The sequence below is a fragment of the Furipterus horrens genome, unplaced genomic scaffold, assembly GCF_987537825.1.
Source record: "Furipterus horrens unplaced genomic scaffold, mFurHor1.1.pri manual_scaffold_17, whole genome shotgun sequence".
NCBI lineage: Eukaryota > Metazoa > Chordata > Mammalia > Chiroptera > Furipteridae > Furipterus > Furipterus horrens.
The window spans coordinates 59552232-59573778 of record NW_028327187.1 but is presented as its reverse complement, the minus strand read 5'-3'; the positions used below and the strand labels follow the sequence as shown (position 1 = coordinate 59573778).

The 21547-nt window shown below is 40.6% G+C and overlaps 1 protein-coding gene across 2 annotated transcripts in view; it reads right to left on the bottom strand.

The window, feature by feature from the left end:
• Nucleotides 1–21547, bottom strand: part of SYTL4 (synaptotagmin like 4) — a 189473-nt gene that overhangs the window by 57128 nt on the left and 110798 nt on the right. For both annotated transcript variants that reach the window (XM_090264511.1, XM_090264513.1), the window contains 2 exons: nt 2441–2542; nt 1887–1962 (listed from right to left, as the gene is read on the bottom strand). In XM_090264511.1, the coding sequence (XP_090120637.1) occupies nt 1887–1962; nt 2441–2542 (178 nt within the window). The remainder of the gene's footprint in view (nt 1–1886; nt 1963–2440; nt 2543–21547) is intronic.

Genomic DNA, 21547 nt, shown 5'->3' with positions numbered 1-21547 from the left:
ACAGTGAGGTTGCATACCTAGGTTCTGGGTTCCATCCTTAGTGAGGCAGTGTACAGGGTGCAACCAATCAATGTTTCTCTCTCACATCTCTCTCTCTCTCTCTCTCTCTCTCTCTCTCTCTCTCTCTCTCTCTCTCACTCTCACTCTTTCTCTCTCCCCCATCTTCCCTTTCTATGTAAAAATCAATAAACAATAAGCATATCCTCAGGTGAAAATTAAAATAAATATATAAATCATGGTGTTGGGAAAATTGGATACACGCAAAAACAAAGCAAAACAAAATAAAAAACTGGATCACCTGCTTACACCACATACCAGAATAATACATTAAAGACTTAAGTTTATGGCCCAAAACCATAAAACTCCTAGGAGTAAACTTGGGCAGTATACTGTCTGACATTTCCTTTAGTAATATTTTTTTTCTGATATGTCTCCTCAAGCAAGGGAAACAAAAGAAAAGATAAACAAATGGGACATTAAAATAAAAAGCTTTTGCAAATCATCAACAAAATGAAAAGAATACCTATTTAATGGAAGAACATATTAGCTAATGATACACCTGATAAGAGGGTAATATCCAAAATTTATAAAGAACTCAACGCCAAAAAAACAAATAATCCAATTCATAAGTGAGCAGAAGACCCGAATAGATATTTCTCCAAAGAGGACATACAGATGGCCAAGAGACATGAAAAGATGCTCAAAGTCAGTAATAATCAGAGAAATGAAACTTAAAACCACCATGAGATATCATCACCTCACACATGTCAAATTGGCTATTATCAATAAATCATCAACAAACAAGTGTAGGCAAGGATGTGGAGAAAAGGGAAGCCTCATGCACTGTTGGTGAGATTGTAACTCAGTGCATCCACTTTGGAAAACAGTGGAGGTTCCTCAAAAGTTAAAAATAGAACTGCCTTATGACCCAGTAATTTCACATCTGGGGATTCATCCAAAGAAATCAAAAGCACTAATTCAAAAGAATATATGCACCCTTATGTTCATTGCAGCATTATTTACAACAGGCAAGATATGGAAGCAATCTAGGTATTCACGTATAGACTAGTGGATAAAAAAGTAGTGAGATATATATGCCATGAAAAGGAATAAAATCTTATTTGTGATAGCATAGATGGACCTAGAGGGTATTATGCTAAGTGAAATAACTCAGACACAGAAAGAAAAATACCATATGATTTTGATTATATGTTGAATCTAAAAAAAAAAAAAAAAAAAGAAAAAAAAAAGAGAAACAGACTCATAGAGAACAGAAAGATGGTTGCTAGAGGGGAGGGGTTTGGTGACTGAGTGAAAAAGGTAAGATGATTAGAAGTACAATTTGGTAATTATAGAGTAATTATAGAATAGTCACGGAGATGTAATTTATAGCATAGGGAATATAGTCAATAATATTGTAATAACTATTTGTGGTGCCACGTGGGTACATGAAATATGGAGGGGTTCACTTTGTAAAGTACATGATGGTGTAACTGCTATGTTGTACACCTGAAACTAAAACAAAATACTATTGAATGTAAACTATAATACAAAATATAAATTTTTAAAAAATTAATAAAAACTAACGTGGTTCAGAGTTTTACTAAACTATTACAAACTCAAAGGAAAGCTTAATCATAGGAATTTAGTTTAAACCTAGGAAGTAGTATAAAACCTATTTTCTCACATCTCAAGTATAACCTTAGAAAATGCTCCCAAGTGAATCTGAACTAAAATTTGTTTAGTTGAATTTTTCATTTAAATTCCTCCTGAGAAAGGAAAGAGCAGGAGAGAGGAAGTGAAGAGATGGGGTGGGGGAGAGAGAAAGGGAAAGAAGGGGAGGGGAGAAGGGGAGAGAAGGGGAGAGGAGGGGAGAAAGAGATTACCTTTTCTAGTTGAGATTTGGGAGCAGACATTTTCTTCCATTCTGGAAAGAGGCCAGATTTATCCAGAGAATCTCTCCTGAAGGTAGACATAGAAGTTAAATGAAAATTACCTCCTCCCCTTCCTGTTCTATCTAGGCACCCAAGATCTGTGGGTGGAGAGTCACTGGCTTGGTGTCATTGCAGTAACCAAATCCAAAATGTAAATTTCACATCAGATTTTGCTTGAAGGAATGCAGACGATCAGATAAGCGACTTTGCACAAACACAAACACACCTCCATTCCTAAAGGACAGCAGTATCTGTTTCTGCTGGTCCAAGAAGACTCCTCCAAGGCACAGCAGCCTGTGGAAGTTAGTGTGCTCCTGAAGGCTGTGATCAGAGAAAACAGTTGAAATACTACGGAAAGACTTTTGGCAAGGTCAAAGAGAAGACTTCATTTGATTTGCTGAGGAGAAATCAGGACACTGAAGGTATAGGAGACCTACATCCTGATGCTAGAGAACAAAATAGGAACTTGGGTTGAGCAGATGTACAGGGACTTAGGAAGATCTCACCTGGATGTGCTATCTGTGTCAGCCGTGTAGCTATCCAGACTCTCGCTCTCAGCTTCCAGTATACTCTTTCCACTTTTCGGCTTGGGCACTTCAAATGGTACACTAGAATAAAACCCAAGAGCCAAGATATAAAGGAAGTGGGCTCTCCTGCCAGGTATCGGACCTCCTTCCAACCCATTCACAATGGCAGCTAAATGATCTTTCTAAGATAAATATCTGAGTACACATTTAAAACTGTTCAATGGTTCCCCATTCCTATTGGAATTGAGTTCAAACTCCTTAGCATGTCAAGAAAATCTTTATGACTTGACCCCTGCTCACCTCTTTGGATTCATCTTTCACCCTCCACCTCACCTTATACTTTAAATTCCATAATGATGAAGCTCTTTTGGTTCCTTTAGTATGACAACACTCTCCCTCTTCCCTCTTTTCTTTGCCTGGGATGTTCTTTTCTCAGTGCCATTTTTTTTTTTCATCTGGCTAAATCTACTCCTTCAGGTCTCTCCTTACATGTTAATCCCTTCAGATCTCTCAGGCCATGCCACTCCAAGTTTACATTAGTAACCTTCCTATGTGTTCTTAAAGCATTTTGATTTCTTCATAGCAGTCATCACATATGTAATAATTTATGTCTTTTAAAGAGATTATTTGTTCAATAATTTAAACAGATGATTTGTTTAATGTCTTTCTCTATTAAACTAAGTTCTGTGAGATCAGTGATCATGTATCTTGTTCACTGCTGAGTTACCAATGACTAGAAGAATAGCTTGCATAGAGTGGGCGCTCCACTGTTGATTGAATTTACTAAATGCCCTCAGTGGGGCTTAAAGTATATACATACATAAATAAGCAATATGGTTTGAAGACAGTATTCAGAAGACCAGAAATCTTTTTCAGCTTAGTGAAGGATGACCCTATGCATTTAAAAGAGCAGTCCTCATCTCTAAAGAATAGGACACAATTCCTGGGCCCATTACCTTAAGGAATTTGTGAGAACAGCAAGAAAAGAAAAAAAATTATCTGAAGTAATTTCACTTGGCTGCAGGACATCAAACTCTCCTGTTTCTCTGACCTCACTGGGTACTCCTTCTCAGTCTCCTGGAATAGTCCTTCTTTGTGTCTAGACCTCTAGTTTTTTAATGTGTCCAGGCTTATTCTTTGGACTGCTTCTCTTCACTATCTAGAATATTCCAATGTGATCTTATCTAGACTCATACACTTTTAAATTAGTAACTCTTAAGTTTATCTCTAATTCAAATGCCAGACTTATATTTCCAAGAGCCTACTTGACATCTCTCATTGGATGTTAAAACACAGCAAGTCAAAAAACAAAGCTCTAATCCTCCCCCAAACTTTCTCTTCCATCAATTTCATCAAATGGCAACACCCTCCTTTCATTTCTCAAGTCAAAAATCTTAAGAATCATCCTTGACTCCCCCTTGTTCTCTCACAACACACATAGAATGTGTTAGCAAATCTTCTTAGCTTGATCTTCAATGTATATCTAGAATGTAACCAGTTCTCACCCACTCCACTGCCATTAATATGGTCCAAACCACCATGGTCTAGCTGGTGGATGGTTGCAATACTCTCCTAACTTAACTCCATACTTCTGCCTTTGTCCCCACACAATCTATTCTCAATCCAACAGGAAAACTGAATTTTTAAAATATAAATCCAGGACCTCTGGCCAAGATGGAGGCATAGACAGACACGCTGTGTCTCCCTTCACAACCAAGAAGGAAGATAACTACCTCAAAACTAGAAACAACCAGAAGTTCCAGAAAATCAAACTGCATGGAAGTCCAACAAACAAAGATATAAGGAAGAAATATTCATCCAGATAGGTAGAAGGGGTGGAGCCGGGATGGAGAGGATGCAGTGTGGTGGCGGCAGCAGCCGTAGGCCAGCACAAAGCACAGTTACACATTTTAAAAAGTCAGGAGGGACACCTGGGGAGCATTCCCAGCTCCTCACCAGACCTCGCAGCTCATGGTCCCAGCACCAGGGAAAATTAAGCCTCATTGCTTCTGACTGTGCAAACCAGTAGAGCTTGGGGTGGAGGCAGAAACTGCCGGTCTCAGCAGAGTCTGCTTGTTTAAAGGACCCCCCATGGCCCTAGAACATCCGCAGACCCAACCACTCTTGGAACGATGGACAGGGCAGCAGCTAGAGGGGCACCAGTCTGATGCAAAAGTGGGAGAGGTGCCTGGAAAGGGGGTGAGTGCAGGGCAGGTGGCATTGTTCCCTTTCAGACACCTCCCCCACAGGCAGTGCCACAACGTGGTGAAACAGGTCACCCTGTACCGTTGAATCCCTAAGGCTCTGCTCCTTAGAATGTAATGGGAGCAACAGCACTACCTAAGACACAGAGGCAAACAAACACAGGAGCCTGTCAAGATGAGGAGACAGAGAAGTATGGCCCAAAAGGGGGAATGGATCAAGGTTCCAGTGGGAGAACTAAGTAACGAGGACATAACCAACCTAACAGATGAGAAGATAAAAAACCTAACAGATGCAGAATTCAAAACACTGGTGATAAAGATGCTCACAGGCTTGACAGATATGCTTGAGTATGGCTAACACATAAGAGAAGAAGTGAAGGCTATGCTAAGTGAAATGAAGGAAGACCTACACAAAACCAATGGTGAACAGAAGAAAACTGGGGTTCAAATCAATGATTTGCAACATAAGGAAGGAAAAAACAGTCAGCTAGTACAGAATGAGAAAACCAGAATTGAAAAAAATGAGGAGAGGCTTAGGAACCTCTGGGACAACTTTAAACATTCCAAATCTGAATCATGGTTTCCAGAAGGAGAATAGGAAGAGCAAGAAATTGAAAGCTTATGTGAAAAAATAATGAAGGAAAACTTCCCAAATTTGGTGAAGAAAATAGATATACAAGTCCGGGAAGCACAGAGAGTCACAAACAAGCTAGACCCAAGAGGACCACGCCAAGACACGTCATAATTAAAATGCCAAAGGTTCAAGATAAAGAGAGAATCTTAAAAGCAGCAAGAGAAAAGCAGAGAGTTATCTACAAAGGGGTACATGTAAGACTCTCAGCTGATTTCTCAAAAGAAACTTTGCAGGCAAGAAGGGACTGGCAAGAAGTATTCAGTGTGATGAAAAGCTAGGACCTACAACCAAGATTACTCTACCCAGCACAGCTATCATTTAAAATGGAAGGGCAGAGAAAGTGCTTCCCAGACAAGGGAAAGCTAAAAGAGTTCATCATCACCAAGCCCTTATTATAGGAAATGTTAAGGAACTTATTTAAGAAAAAGAAGATCAAAACTATGAACACTAAAATGACAACAAACCCACAACTATCAACAACTGAATCTAAAACATAAAAACAAAATCCAACTAAGCAAACCAGAATAGAAACAGAATCATAGGTATGGGGATCATTTGAAGGGTTATCAGCTAGGAAGGGGAAGGGGAAGAAATGGGGAAATGGTGCAAGGATTAAGAATCATAATTGGCTGGTACAAAATAGACAGGGTGAAGTAAAGAATAATATAGGAGAGTGTAAAGCCAAAGAACTTATATGCACGACCCATGGACATGAACTAAGGGTATGGGATTGCTGGAGGGAAGAGGTGTACTAGGCATAAGGGAGCAAAGGGAAAAAAATTGGGACTACTGTAACAACATAATTAATAAAATACACTTAGAAAAAGAAAAAGAAAAAAAATGAGCTGTATAACAATGGTATTTGTGGAAATTTTTAAAGCACCCATAAAAAAATACAATGAAGATAAAGGGAGGCTGAGGGAGGGACCAAGATGGCCGCAAAGTCGGGACAGTGTTCTCAGCTCGCTCCTGTTAAGGAGACAATCCAGGAGGAACAAATGCGGAGAGGAGTGACTGAGTGAGTGTGGATATCTGATAACGTGAACGGGGAGGAGATCGTGGGAGCAGCGTGGAGGGGGGTGGAGGGGTTTATCACAAACTGCAGACTGAGTCATTCCGAGACTCCGTGCGTTTGCAGTATCAAGCCGGAGAGCTCACTAACCGGGAGTGAATTCTTGTAGGAAGTTAGGGAGAGGATTTGGCCGAAAAAGCCAGAGGAGGGAGAGAACAGTGAACAATCAGGACTGGGAGAAACTGTGTGATCTGAGTCTAGAGAGAAACATCCTCAGCTGCAACCTCCGACCGAAAGCTCGGCACTCCGGGCGAGCCCAGCACTAGCGCTAGGGCCCTACAGAACAAAGGAGCAGTTTTGGGGCAAAGAGAACCGCAGCACAGAAAAGCTGCTGCGGAACTCCGGACCGGACCGGGGGAGAACTGCGTTCTTGAAATCAGTGTTTGCTCTTTAGTCGCGCTAGAATCCCACAGAACAAAAGGCCGGTCTGGGGCTAGGAGGGAAATAGGACGCGCAGGGTGTGTAAGTAGGGAAGAGAGCGGAGGCGGAGGTTCTGGAGGGGAGACGGTTTTAGGGCAGGGAGAAGGGGCCGCAGGGAAGGGCTGCTGCGGAGCTCCAGACTGGCAGAGAGCCCCGGGGTAGGAGAGCCCTGCGCTGACAGACCACACTAGAATCCTACAGAACAAAGGGACCGTGCTGTGGCGGGAAGAAAGATAGAGTGCGCAGGCCGATAGACAGGGAAGCCAGCGGAAGCTGTACCTTGGAATAGAGAAAGTTCGGGGGCAAGGAGAAGAGCCCACATGGGAAAGCCACTGCAAAGCTCCAGACTAGGGGAGAGGCCCTGGGCAGGAAAGGGCCACTGGGCCTGGCACTTTGATTGACTGTGCCAGAGTCCTGCAGAACAAAAGGACGATCTTGAGACAGGGAGAGAGATAGGGTGCGCAGGAATATAGACAGGGAAGAGAGCAGAAGCTGTAGCCTGGGAATAGAGACAGGAGTGGAGGCAGGGCGGGGATTGCTGGCAGGCACAGGCTGGACCAACAGAGGGAAGGAGTAGTTAGACAAGCCTGAGGAGGGCTGAGGCTGCCTCAGGAGGGGACAACTAAACGCAGCTCACAGCAGAGCGGTGGTAGGCCCATGAAAAAAAGACTAGCAATCCCAGAATCAAGCAGAACCCTCCCACAGCCAGCCAACCAACCAGAAAAGATTTGAAACTCATGGAATTTTGAATAGGAGCGGACTCAGGAAGGAAGCAAGGAAAAACCAAAAAACAAACAAACCAAAAATACCCAGAGACTGTGCATAAAAGTTGAATTGAGTTAAAATCCTCATTCTTTTATCTCTCACTCTCTCTCTAACTACCCCTACCGTCAGTCCCTTCTTATTCTCTCTCCTTTTCTCCCCTCCTCTTCCCTCCCTTCTCTCTGCTTAGCATGTCTCCCCTTCATCCTATTCTCAGTTAATTTTATAATTTTAAGTTCTCTCCTTCTCTCACCCTCTCCTTTCTCTGTGCTACGCACCTTCAACTTTATTAAATTTATTTATTTTGTCCCCCTCAGTCTACATTCGTTTTTCTTTCATCTCTTGTCCTTATTTTCCTTCTCTCCCTATACATATTCTCTCTCTCTCCCTATTACACGTTATAGTCTAATCTCTTAATACTCAAATTATAATTCTAATCTATCCCCCTCTCCATTTACTCTGCCATTCTTACCCCTTCTCTTTTTCTACACCATCCGCTCACTTATTTCTCTACCTCTTGTATTTCTCTCCTTCATCCTATCTTTTGTCAACTCTTCAATTTCAATCCTCCCCTCCCTAATATCTCCTCTTCCTCCTGATTTCCTTCCCTCCTCTGAGCTCTTTTCCTCCCAAATCCTCTTGCTTTCCTATCTCCTATTCCTCTCTCTATATATTCACCTTTTCTCTCTATCTTGCAACTTTATATCATGTTTTAATCTCCTAATCTTTTTTATAATATATAATTTAAAAAAGAATTTTAATCCAGTCCCCTCTCTTCTACCTCCCTTTCTTCTTTCATTCTCTCTCCTACCCTTCTCTTCTCTACTGTCTCTCTCTCTTTCCTCTCTCCCTTCCTGTCTTGCTATTTTCTACTCTGTATTTTTATTCTTAAAAAATTCTCTCTCAATCTATTTCCTACCTTCTAACCTCCCCAGCCCTCTCTTTCAATTTCTGTCTGTCTGTCTACTTGGATGTATGTTGTGTCTACCCTACCTCCCACGCTAATCATATAGTATATCCCGATTATATAATCCTAATACTATACACTTCCACTTTCTCACTCCACACTGTAACCCTCCCCTCCTTTTCAAACATACAGTGTAAGTGTTAATTGCACTCTTACATAACCTTGATCCCAATTGCTAATATTAATACTCTATCAACTTCCGGCTAAAAAATTATTCTTCCTTCATTTAAAACAACTCCTTTCTGTTTCTCCTATGAAATATAAGTCCCAGTATATCCACAAGTATATAAACACGGGCCCATTTGCATCCTATAGTGGGATTGTATTTGGGGGAGACATTGGAGGGTGTGGGTTTCTTGCCTAGGTTGTATAATTATGTTTTAGCAGCACCTTCACAAAAGAACTCAAGACAAGGTGGGCAGAGTGACTCTCAATCAACTAACCAGAGAAAAAGATCTACCAAAAAGTAGCTGAAATACAACCAGACAGATTAAAGAAATATCATCAAGGACAACACAGACGGAGATCCAGGAGGGCGGAGGAGTAAGTGGAAGCAACACTAACCCCCTCCAAGGACCAGCCAGTGCTGACTCAGCCCCAGTACAGCAGACAGACCATTCCCCTCCAAGTGGTGTCATACTAAGGGGAAATAAAAGCCCTGCCTACAGGAATTAAGTTGCCACACCCACGGTCCTTAAGCCTGACGGCTGATCACAGATTGAGTATAGTAACAACTAAAGAAGAGAGACAAAGGCAGTAGATCCCTGGAAGTCTCCAACAGGCTGCCTAGGGCCAGTCTGGTACATGATCTGACGCTACCAGAGGCAGATCCAGGAAGAACTGATCATTCTAAGAAGCACCAACAAACAAAAGGAATCACAAAAATGGGGAGACAGAGAAACAACCCCCCATCAAAAGGAAAGGTAGAATCCCCAGAAAGAGTGCTAAATGAAATAGAGGGGAGCAACATATCAGATACAGAATTTAAAACATGGATTATGGAGAAGCTAAATGAGCTCAGCGGAAACTACAAAGAACTCCAGAAAAACTACAGTGAACTCCAGAAGAACTATAAGGAACTTACTGAGAATTATACCAGCATCAAAAAGGACATGGAAGCTATCAATAAGAGCCAGGAGGAAATGAAGAATACGATCTCTGAATTGAAGAACACAGTAGAAGGAATTAAAAGCAGGCTAGAGGAAGCAGAAGATCGGATCAGCGAGCTGGAGGACAACGTACACAAAAACTCCCAGACAATGCAACAAAATGAAAAAAGACTGAACAAGACTGAAGAGGTTCTAAGACAGCTGCAGGACAACATGAAACGTAACAATATCCGTATCATTGGAATTCCAGAAGGAGAAGAAGAAGAGCAAGGGATAGAAAACCTCTTTGAAAAACTAATGACAGAAAACTTCCCTCACATGAGGAGAGAAAGAGTCACGCAAATCCAGGAGGCACAGAGGGTCCCAATGAAGATGAACCCCAACAGGCCAACCTCAAGACACATCATAATTAAAATGGCAACATCCAAAGACAAAGAGAGAATCCTAAAAGCAGCAAGAGGGAAACAACTAATAACATACAAGGGAGCTCCAATAAGGCTATCCTCAGATTTCTCAGCAGAAACACTACAAGCAAGAAGGGAATGGCAAAAAATATTCCAAGCAATGAAAAACAAAGGCCTACAACCAAGAATACTCTACCCAGCAAGGCTCTCATTCAAAATGGAAGGCGAAATAAGGAGTTTCTCAGACAAAGGAAGACTAAAAGAATACATCTCCACCAAACCAGCAATGCAAGAGATGCTAAAGGGTCTACTCTAAAAAGATAAAGAAACAGAGAGAAACAGAGAAGAACACGAGTACAAAGGGGGAAAATGACAATGAATAAGTACTTATCAGTAATAACCTTAAACATAAATGGATTAAACGCTCCAATTAAAAGACATAGGGTAGCTGAATGGATTAGAAAGAATGACCCACATATATGCTGTCTACAAGAGACCCACCTTAGAACAAAAGATCTACACAGACTGAAAGTAAAGGGATGGAAAAATGTATTCCAAGCAAATGGACATGAAAAAAAAGCCGGGGTAGCAATACTTATATCAGACAAAACAGATTTCACAGCAAAGTCCATAAAAAGAGACAAAGAAGGGCATTTCATAATACTTAAGGGAAAAATCCATCAAGAAGATATAACCCTTATAAATATATATGCACCCAACTTAGGAGCACCCAAATATGTAAGGAAAATTTTGAAAGACTCCAAGAAAGATATAGGCAGCAACACACTCATCGTAGGGGACTTTAACACCCCATTGTCAACAATGGACAGATCTTCAAAGCAAAGAAACACCAAAGATATTGAGGCACTGAACAACACTTTAGATCAAATGGACTTAGTCGATATATATAGAAGTTTACACCCCAAAGAAGCAAAATATACATATTTCTCAAGTGCACATGGAACATTTTCAAAGATAGACCACATGGTAGGACACAAAACAAGCCTCAATAAATTCAAGAAAATTGAAATTATATGAAGCATCTTCTCAGATCACAATGGCTTAAAATTGGAAATCAACCTCAAGGAAAAAACTCAAAAACATTCAAACTCATGGAGAATGAATAACATGCTATTAAATAATGAATGGGTTAACAATGACATCAAGGAAGAAATCAAAAAGTTCCTGGAAACCAATGATAATGAACACACAACAACCCCAAACCTATGGGATACAGCGAAAGCAGTCTTAAGAGGAAAGTTCATAGCAATACAAGCCTACCAGAAAAGCTAGAAGAATCTCTAATAAAAAATTTAACCCTACAGCTACAAGAACTAGAGGAAGAACAACAAGCAAAACCCAGATCAAGTAGAAGGAAGGAAATCATCAAGATCAGAGCAGAATTAAATGACATAGAGTCTAAAGTAACAATTCAAAAGATCAACAAAATAGGAGCTGGTTCTTTGAAAAGATAAACAAAATTGACAAGCCTTTAGCCAGGCTCATCAAGAAAAAAAGAGAGAGGCCCCAAATAAATAAAATCAGAAATGAAAGAGGAGAAATCACAACTGATACCACAGAAATACAAAGAATTATAAGAAATTATTATGAACAACTGTATGGCAAGAAATTTGACAACCTAGAGGAAATGGACAGATTCCTGGAAAACTATAGTCTTCCCAAAATGAATCAAGAAGAAGCAGAAAGTCTGAATAGACCAATAACAGCTAGTGAAATTGAAGCAGTAATCAAAAAACTCCCAGCACACAAAAGCCCAGGACCGTATGGCTTCACAAGTGAATTATACAAAACATTTAGGAAAGAATTAACTCCTATCCTCCTCAGACTATTCCAAAAGATACAAGAAGAGGGAAGACTCCCAAACTCGTTCTATGAAGCCAGTATAGCCCTAATTCCAAAACCAGGTCAAGACACAACAAAGAAAGAAAACTACAGACCAATATCGCTGATGAACATAGATGCTAAAATCCTCAACAAAATATTGGCAAACCGGATCCAGCAACACATTAGAAAGATCATACACCATGATCAAGTAGGATTCATCCCAGGGATGCAAGGATGGTTTAATATTCGCAAATCAATAAACATGATACACCACATAAACAAAATGAAAGACAAAAACCACACGATCATATCAATAGATGCGGAAAAAGCATTTGATAAAGTACAACACCCATTTATGATAAAACTCTCAGCAAAATGGGAATAGAGGGAGCATACCTCAACATAATAAAGGCCATATATGAGAAACCTGAAGCCAACATCATACTCAATGGGCAAAAACTGAGAGCATTCCCCCTGAGATCAGGAACAAGACAAGGATGTCCGCTCTCTCCACTCCTATTCAACATAATCTTGGAAGTTCCAGCTACAGCAATCAGACAAGAAAGAGAAATAAAAGGCATCAAAATTGGAAAAGAGGAAGTAAAACTGTCATTATTTGCAGATGACATGATAGTGTACATAGAAAATCCTTTAGACTCCACAAAAAAACTACTCAACCTAATAAGTGAATTCGGCAAAAAAGCAGGATAGAAAGTCAATATTAAGAAATCGAAGGTATTTTTATACACCAACAATAAAAACTCAGAGATAGAAACTGAAAGAAAAATCCCATTTACCATAGCAACAAGAAAAATAAAATACCTAGGAATAAACTTAACCAAAGAGGTAAAAGACCTGTACACAGAAAACTACATAACACTGAAGAAAGAAATTAAAGAAGATACAAATAAATGGAAGCATATACCATGCTCATGGATGGGAAGAATCAACATCATTAAAATGTCCATACTACCCAAAGCAATTTACAGATTCAATGCAATCCCTATTAAAATACCAGCAACATATTTCACAGACCTAGAACAAATACTTCAAAAATTTATATGGAACCAAAAAAGAGCCCGAATAGCCACAGCAATTTTGAGGAAGAACACAGTAGGAGGAATCACAATACCTGATATCAAACTATACTACAAGACCACGGTAATCAAAACAGTCTGGTACTGGCCTAAAAACAGACATATAGATCAATGGAACAGAATAGAGAGCCCAGAAATAAACCCAGGTTCATATGGTCAACTAATATTTCACAAAGGGGGAAAGAACATCAAATGGAGTGAAAAGAGCCTCTTCAACAAATGGTGTTGGGAGAACTGGACAGGGACATGCAAAAAAATGAAACTAGACCACCAGCTCACACCATACACCAGAATAAACTCAAAATGGATCAAAGACTTAAATATAAGCCATGATACCATAAAAGTCCTAGAGGAAAAAATAGGCAGGAAAATTTCAGATATCCCACGTAGCAACATTTTCACTGATATATCCCCTAAGGCAAGGGAAATAAAGGAAAGAATAAACAAATGGGACTACATCAAACTAAAAAGTTTCTGCTCAGCTAAAGAAAACATCAGCAAGATGCAAATGAAACCAACCATATGGGAAAATATATTCGCCAATGACATCTCAGACAAGGGATTGATCTCCAAAATATATAAATAACTCACACGACTCAACACCAAGAAGACAGACGACCCAATTAAAAAATGGGCAAAGGACCTAAACAAACACTTCTCCAAAGAAGACATACAGAGGGCCCATAGACATATGAAAGTATGCTCAACATTACTAGCCATCAGAGAGATGCAAATAAAAACCACAATGAGATACTACCTCACACCAGTCAGAATGGCCATCATCAACAAATCAACAAACAACTTGTGCTGGCGAGGATGCGGAGAAACGGGAACCCTGGTGCATTGCTGGTGGGAATGCAGACTGGTGCAGCCACTGTGGAAAACAGTTTGGAATTTCCTCAAAAAACTAAAAATGGAACTGCCTTTTCAACCCGCAATTCCATTGCTAGGATTATATCCAAAAAATCCCGAAACACCAATTCAAAAGAACCTATGCACTCCAATGTTCATAGCAGCACTATTTACAATAGCCAAGTCCTGGAAACAACCTAAATGCCCATCTGTAGATGAGTGGATCGAAAAACTGTGGTACATTTACACAATGGAATTCTATGTAGCAGAGAGAAAGAAGGAACTTCTACCATTTGCAACAACATGGATGGAACTAGAGAAAATTATGCTTAGTGAAATAAGCCAGGCAACAAAAGAAAAATACCTTATGCTGTCACCTATTACAGGAAACTAATGAACAACACAAAAAAATGAGCAAAATTGAACCAGAGGTATGTAAACAAGAAGTACACTAACAGTAACAAGGGGGGAGGGGGGGAGGAAAAGAAGGGTGTAAGAAGGGGAAGGGTCAAGTAAAAAAAATATATATATATATATGAATGACCCACAAACAGGGGCAACTGAGTGGAGACTAAATGTGGGGGAAGGGAGGGACGGGGTGCAAGGAAGCAAGAGGGTTAAAAAAGTGAGACAACTGTAATGGAAAAACAAACAAACAAATTTTTTTAGTGGGGGGAAAAATGAAAATATGAAGAATGGAAATGCCAGTTCAGTGAATATTAGGACCAAGATTTTCCTTCACGTTGTATATTTTTCTCCCTATTTGATCCCTCCAGAGTTTGGCATTCTAGACAAGTAAGTAATGACATAGGTTTCTTTGTATAGAACTAATAAGACCAGTTGTTAATAGAGGTTCTTTTTTTTTTTTTTTTTTTTTTTTTTTTTTGACCAAGTCTTTGACTGGAATGTCAAGCCTAAAGGAAACATACTTGGGCTCAGATTGTTACCAAAAAGCCCTGAGGAACTGGGAATGACTTTCAAAGGTAATAAAAGCCCGTGAGATAAAAGACCTGGTACCATGGTTGGTTGTGCGGTCCACAGCAATGTTTCCAGGGAAGGAACGAAGGTTGTTTTCCTGAAAGATGGCTAGAAGGGACCTTAAGGCACAAGGAAAAACCAGAAAGACTTGGAAAAAACAGGTGTGTACAGGGAAGGATGAATGCCAGATATGTGGCTCAGCTTCTGTGCCCTGAATAACAGACTGAAGGTCACCCCAAATATTCCTTGGGTAAGTTCCAGCAAAGCAGAACTAAAGATCATAAGTGATCATTTGCTGCTCTTGTTATGTATATGCAAACGAAAAGGATAAATTAAAAATGGACTTAATGTAGTCCCTTTAAAGACAAGGAGGGTAACCTAAGGGAGAAAAATTATTATTCAAGGAAAATCACAATGATCAGTAGTAGAGTATAAAACAGGGCAACTAACCGTCTTAAAAGTTTCTTCTCATTTAAAATATGGTTTCACCGGCCAAGATGGAGGCTTAGACGGACACGCTAGGTCTCCCTCTACAACTATAGAGGAATACAACTACTTCAAAACAAAGGATAACTAGAAATTCCAGAAAATAAAACTACACGGAAGCCCAACACATGAAGTTATAAACCAGCGGTGCCATTTGGGCAGGTAAGAGTTAAAGAAGGCAAAGCTGTTTGCGGAGCGGCGGGCGGGGCGGCGAAAAATCCCGGAGGCAATCAAGCCCCTGGCGTGAGGGACTCCAATCAAGCCCCTGGCGTGCGCGACTCCGGCGCTGGGGAAAGCAGCCGCAGCATCGCCTTGAACAGTGAGGCCCAGGGGGGCGGGAGGACGGATCCCGGTCTCCTAGCGGAATAACTGTGTGAATCCATCTTGGACCCCCGCCCCCACAGAAAGCACCACAGGGCTGCGAAATAGGTCGCGGACAGACACCGGTCGCTAATTTGTGACGCGTACACAGGCACCGCCCCGGACAGCCGGCCCAGGAAAACAAAACGCATCTGTCAAAATGTGGCAGACAAATATAGAGATCCCGGTGGCACAACTCACCAGACAGCAGATAGAGAACCTGACAGATGAACAGATAAGAAACCTGTCAGATGCTCAGTTCTGGGCCATTGTTATCAGGTGGCTTACAGAATTCACAAAAGAGCAGGAAAAAGATATGAAAGAAGCGAAAAACTTTCATAACGAAAGGAACAAAACCACATACGAGACAGAAGGTGAGGAATCCAGAGTTCATTTCAACAAACTGGAATATGGAGAAGGAACAAGCAGTCAACCAATGCAGCGAGAGGAAATAGGAAGCAACAATGAGAGGATCAGAAACCTCTGGGACAGCTATAAAAGGCCCAACATAAGAATCATTGGTTTGCCAGAGAATGAGGAAGATGAACTAGAACTTGAAAAATTGAGTGAAAATATAATAAAGGAGAACTTCCCAGACTTGGGGAAGGGAATAGACTTGCAGGTCCAGGAAGCAAGGAGAGTTCCCAAGAGACTGGACCCAGGGAGAACCACTCCAAGACACATTATAATCAAAATGTCAAAAATTAAAGATAAAGAGAGAATCTTAAAAGCAGCAAGAGAGAAGAAAAGAATTATGTACAAAGGGGTCCCAATTAGACTATCAGCTGACTTCTCAAGGGAAACCCTACAGGCAAGAAGGGACTGGCAAGAAATATTCAAAGTAATGAAAATCCAAAACCTACAACCACGAATACTCTATCCAGCGAAATTGTCATTCAGAATAGAAGGACAGAGAAAGTGTTTCCAGGACAAAATAAAACTGAAAGAGTTCATTAGATCCAAACCACTGTTATATGAGATGTTAAAGGGACTGGTTTAAAAAACAGAAGCTAGGGAGATGAAACAAAGGCAAACGAAACAGGCAACGAGAGTGGAAAAGGAACTGTGGGTAAGGGAAGCATAGTGGGGGGAGGTCAACAGGGAGGGGGAGTGGGGAGAGGGAGGGAGATGATATAGGAATTGGGGATCATGGTAGGAGGGAATGGAATAGACGGAGAGAGGTTGGGAGGAACTGTATGCACAACTAATGGACATAATCTAAAAGGGGGGGACAACTGGAGGGAGGGGGGCCACCGGGTGGAGGGGAGCAGAGGGAAGGGAAATTGGCACAAATGTAATATTTTAATCAATAAAACACATTAAATATGAAAAAAAATAAAAATAAAAAAAAATAAAATATGGTTTCACTTGAAAATTAAACCATGTCTGTGATATCATCAAAGATATTCAAGTTGCAGGCAAATGGAATTTCAAGTGCCTTGCAACTGGATGTCTTCCCAATAAGACAGTCTTACAGATTTAGAGACTTGTGTGTGGGTTATGTTAAATAAATTATCACGTGTTTTCTGTTTTCAAAGGACATAAGCATATGATCGCATCACCTGAGTGATTGTCTGTACGCATAAGCCTCAATCCTCTCTGCAGCGCTGCCTCCTGAGACTCAACGGTTTGGCTGAACTAAATGGCTGGGTTGGGGAAGAATGGGGTGGTCTGTGGGCCTCACTTTAAAACTGGTTTCTCTTTTCTATCCTAATGGCTTGGACAGAAAAGGCCCAGAGGTCTGAGAGGGGGGAAAACCTGAAATATTTCCCTCAGCCCAAACTAAGTATAATGGGCAAAAGGGTTTTGGACAGGTGAGATGTGCCTAGCACACCTTCTTACAAAGAAGCCCTTTTTTTTTTTTTTTTCCTAATATGGAACATTGAAAAATTAATCCCTGCCTTTTGTCATCTAGTAGTTATGGATTGAATGATGTCTTTTAACCCTTTTCACCAAATCTGTTGCCCCCAGAACACAACAAGGACACCAGCCTATTAAACCAAGCACGCCGTTGACCGGAGACAGCCAACTGACCTGGAGTCTGCACGATCCTTCCCCATGTGGGAAGGCCACCCTCCCCTCCACACTCCCACTCTTATTAGGGTTTTCTGGACCCAAAGGTAGGTAGGACGATGACCATGTCCAGCTTGAAGCAGCTAGAGGAGCTTGAGACCTTCGCCCATTGTCCTTTACAAGATTACAAAGGGTCCTAATATTTGAGGGGGGGGGATAGTTAATTTTTACGAACCAGGGGTATGGACTTGGGGGGGATTGCTGGAGGAGGGGTTGCTGGGTGGAGGGGAGCAAGGGGGATAAAATTGGAACTGTTGTAACAATATAATCAATAAAAAAACATTTAAAAATACAATGAACATTTTGTAAGAATGCATGCAAATAAAAGGATACACACACACACACACACACACACACACACACACACACACACAAATTATTTCCTCCTTTTTTCCTTCCTATTCCCAATCCACCTATATCAATCTTTGCCCATTTGTTCTTGATATTGCTTTGGTGGATATTTTTCTCCAATTTGGTTCCTATTTATTTCAATATGTACATTTTCTTTCAAAAATTTTTTTTAATTTTTATTTTATTTTTTAGTATATTTTATTGATTATGTTGTTACAGTAGTGCCAATTTTTTCCCTTCACTATCCTCTGCCCAGTACCCCTCTTCCTCCAACAATCCCACAGCCCTTAGTTCATGTCCGTGGGTCGGGCATATAAGTTCTTTGGTTTCACTCTTTCCTATACTATTCTTTACTTCCCCCTGTCTATTTTGTACCAACCAATTAAGCTTCTTTATCCCTGCACCATTTCCCCATTTCTTCCCCATCCCCCTCCTAGATGACAGGTCTCCATATGATCCCCATACCTATGATTCTGTTTCTATTCTGGTTTGCTTATTTAGATTTTGTTTTTATGTTTTAGATTCAGTTGTTGATAGTTGTGGGTTTGTTGTCATTTTAGTGTTCATAATTTTGATCTTCTTTTTCTTAAGTAAGTCCCTTTGACATTTCATATGATAATGGTTTGGTGATGATGAACTCTTCTAGCTTTACCTTGTCAGGGAAACTTCATTAGCCCTTCCATTCTGAATGATAGCTTTGCTGGATAGTGTAACCTTGGTGTGGATCCTTGCTTTTCATCACTTTGAATACTTATTGCCAGTCACATCTTGCCTACAAATATTCTTTGGAGAAATCAGCTGAGAGTCTTATAGGCACCCCTTTGTAGGTACCTCTCTGATTTTCTTTTGATGCTTTTAAGGTTCTCTCTTTATCTTCAACCTTTGGCATTTTAATTATGATGTGGCTTGCTGTGGTCCTCTTGGGTCTAGCTTGTTTGGGACTCTCTGTGCTTCCTGGGCTTGTGTGTATATTTCTTTCACCAAATTTGGAAAGATTTACTTTATTATATTTTCACATAAAGTTTCAATTTCTTGCTCTTCCTCTTCTCTTTCTTGCACCCCTTTGATTCGGATGTTGGCAGGTTTAAAGTTATCCCAGAGGTTCCTAAGCCTCTCCTCCATTTTTTCCATTCTTGTTTCCTCATTCTGTACTGGTTGACTGTTTTATCCTTCCTTGTGTTCTAAATCATTGATTTGAACCCCAGTTTCCTTCCGTTCACCATTGGTTTTGTGTGGGTTTTCCTTCGTTTCATTTAGCATAGCCTTCACTTCTTCACTTACGTGTTTGCCATACTCAACATATCTTTCAAGCCTGTGAGCACCTTTATCACCAGTGTTTTGAACTCTGCATCTGTTTGGCTGGCTATCTCCTCATCTGTTATGTTGGCTCATTCCTCATCGCTTAGTTTTCCCATGGAACCTTGATCTGTTCCTTCTTTTGTGCCATATCTCTCTGTCTCCTCATCTTGATAGGCTCCTCTGTTTGTCTGCCTTCGTGTCTTTGGTAGAGCTGTCACACCTGTTATGTTTTAAAAGGTGGAGCCTTAGGTATTCATCAGTACAGGGCAACACAGTTCACTACATTGTGGTCCTGTATGTGGGGTAGAGAACAATGCTGCTTTCTCAGTACTCGCTCCTTTTCCAGGCACTCCTCCCACTTCTGTATGGGACTGCGGCCTCTCTAGCTGTTGCCCTGGCCATCATTCCCAGAGTGGGTGGGTCTGCGGACATTCTAGGACCTCGGACCTTTTAAACAGGTGGACTCTGCTGAGAGACTGGCAGTTTCTTCCTCTTCCCCAAACCCCACTGGTTTGCACAGTCCGAAGCAATGAGGTTTTTTTTCCCCCTGTCGCTGGAAACATGAGTAGTGTGGTCAGATATGGTGCCAGGAGTGATCTCCAGTATCTCTGTCTACTTTTTAAAATATGTGACTGTGCTTTGTGCCAGCCTGCTGCTGCCAGCAGTGCTGCCACCACCAAACTGCATTCTCTCCACCCTGGTTCTGCCCCTCCTACCTATGTGGATGAGTATTTCTTCTTTTATCTTTGTCTATTGGATTTCCATGCAGCTCGATTGTCTGGAACTTCTGGTTGTCTCTAGTTATGAGGTAGTTGTATTCCTTCTTAGATGTGGAGGAAAATGCAGCGTGTCTGTCTCGGCCTTCATCTTGGCTGGAAGTCCTCTCTCTCAAAACTTTGTTTATACCTAGTACTATGTTCTTCCTTTTTCTTAGTTCATTCTGCATTCTTTCCTCCCATTTTTAATGTACAAGGTAAATTTTATTTTCTTCCTTTCTTCACCTTAGTTATATTCCTTATTATTGCTCCTTCTTCCACACTCTGAAAATCATTTTTGTTAGTCATCTCATATTCCTTTTTCCTTTCTTAAAATAGTCTCAGTCTCTTTACAGGTTTATTAATATGTTCTCATTTACTATTGATAGTGTGGTTGTTGGAGGGGGTTATTTTTGTGAATATGAGTTTCCTGGGATGTTTGGTTTTGTTTGGAATCACCTGTACAATATCAGACAAGGTGTGATGGACACTGTGACTCTCAGTTATCAGCCAGAGGGAAGTACCCACCAAAGAATAATGCAAAAACAACCAAAATCCAATTACAATCAGATAGCCCACATAAATGGCATAAAGGGAATCCCCAGAGAATCAACTCAGATCAAGGAGATTGCAAACTGAGTCTCACAGGTCTCCTATAACAGAAGGTCACACCATGAATACAGAGAGGCAAAGCAGATCAAAATAATATGCAGAAAAAAACCCAAGAAGAGTCATGTAAATTGGGGAGACAAAGAAACAACCCCTAATTAAAAGGGAAGGGGGAATCCCCAGAAATGCTGCTAAATGAAATTGAGTTAAGCAAACTATCACACATTGAGTTCAAAATAATGGTTGTAAGGATGCTCAAGGATCTCAGTGAGAACTCCAAGGAACTCCAAGGAAGTTAAAAGTAAGTTAATGAGAACTACACCAGCATGAAAAAAAGCATAGAAACTATGAATATGAGGCAGGAGAAAATGAAGAATAAGTTAATTGAAATGAATAATTCATTAGAATGAATTAAAAGCAGGCTAAATGAAGCAGAGGATTAAATCAGTAAGCTGGAAGACAAGGTAGAAAAGAATTCTCAGATAAAGCAACAAAATGAAAAGAGACTCAAAAAAATGCAGATGACTTATGGGAGGCGAGGCCAACATGGAAAGCATTAATATTCATATGACAGGGATACTAGAAGGAGAAGAAGGGAAGCAAGGGACAGAAAACCTGTTTGAAAAAGTAATGACAGAAAACTTCCCCAACTGTAGTAAGAGTAACAGTCATGCCAGTCTAGGAAGCACATAGGGTCCCAATCAAGATGACCCAAAAAGGCCTACTCCAAGACACATCATAATTAAGATGGCAAAATTTAAAGGCAGAGAGAATCTTAAAGGCAGCAAGAAAGAAAACAGCTAGTAACA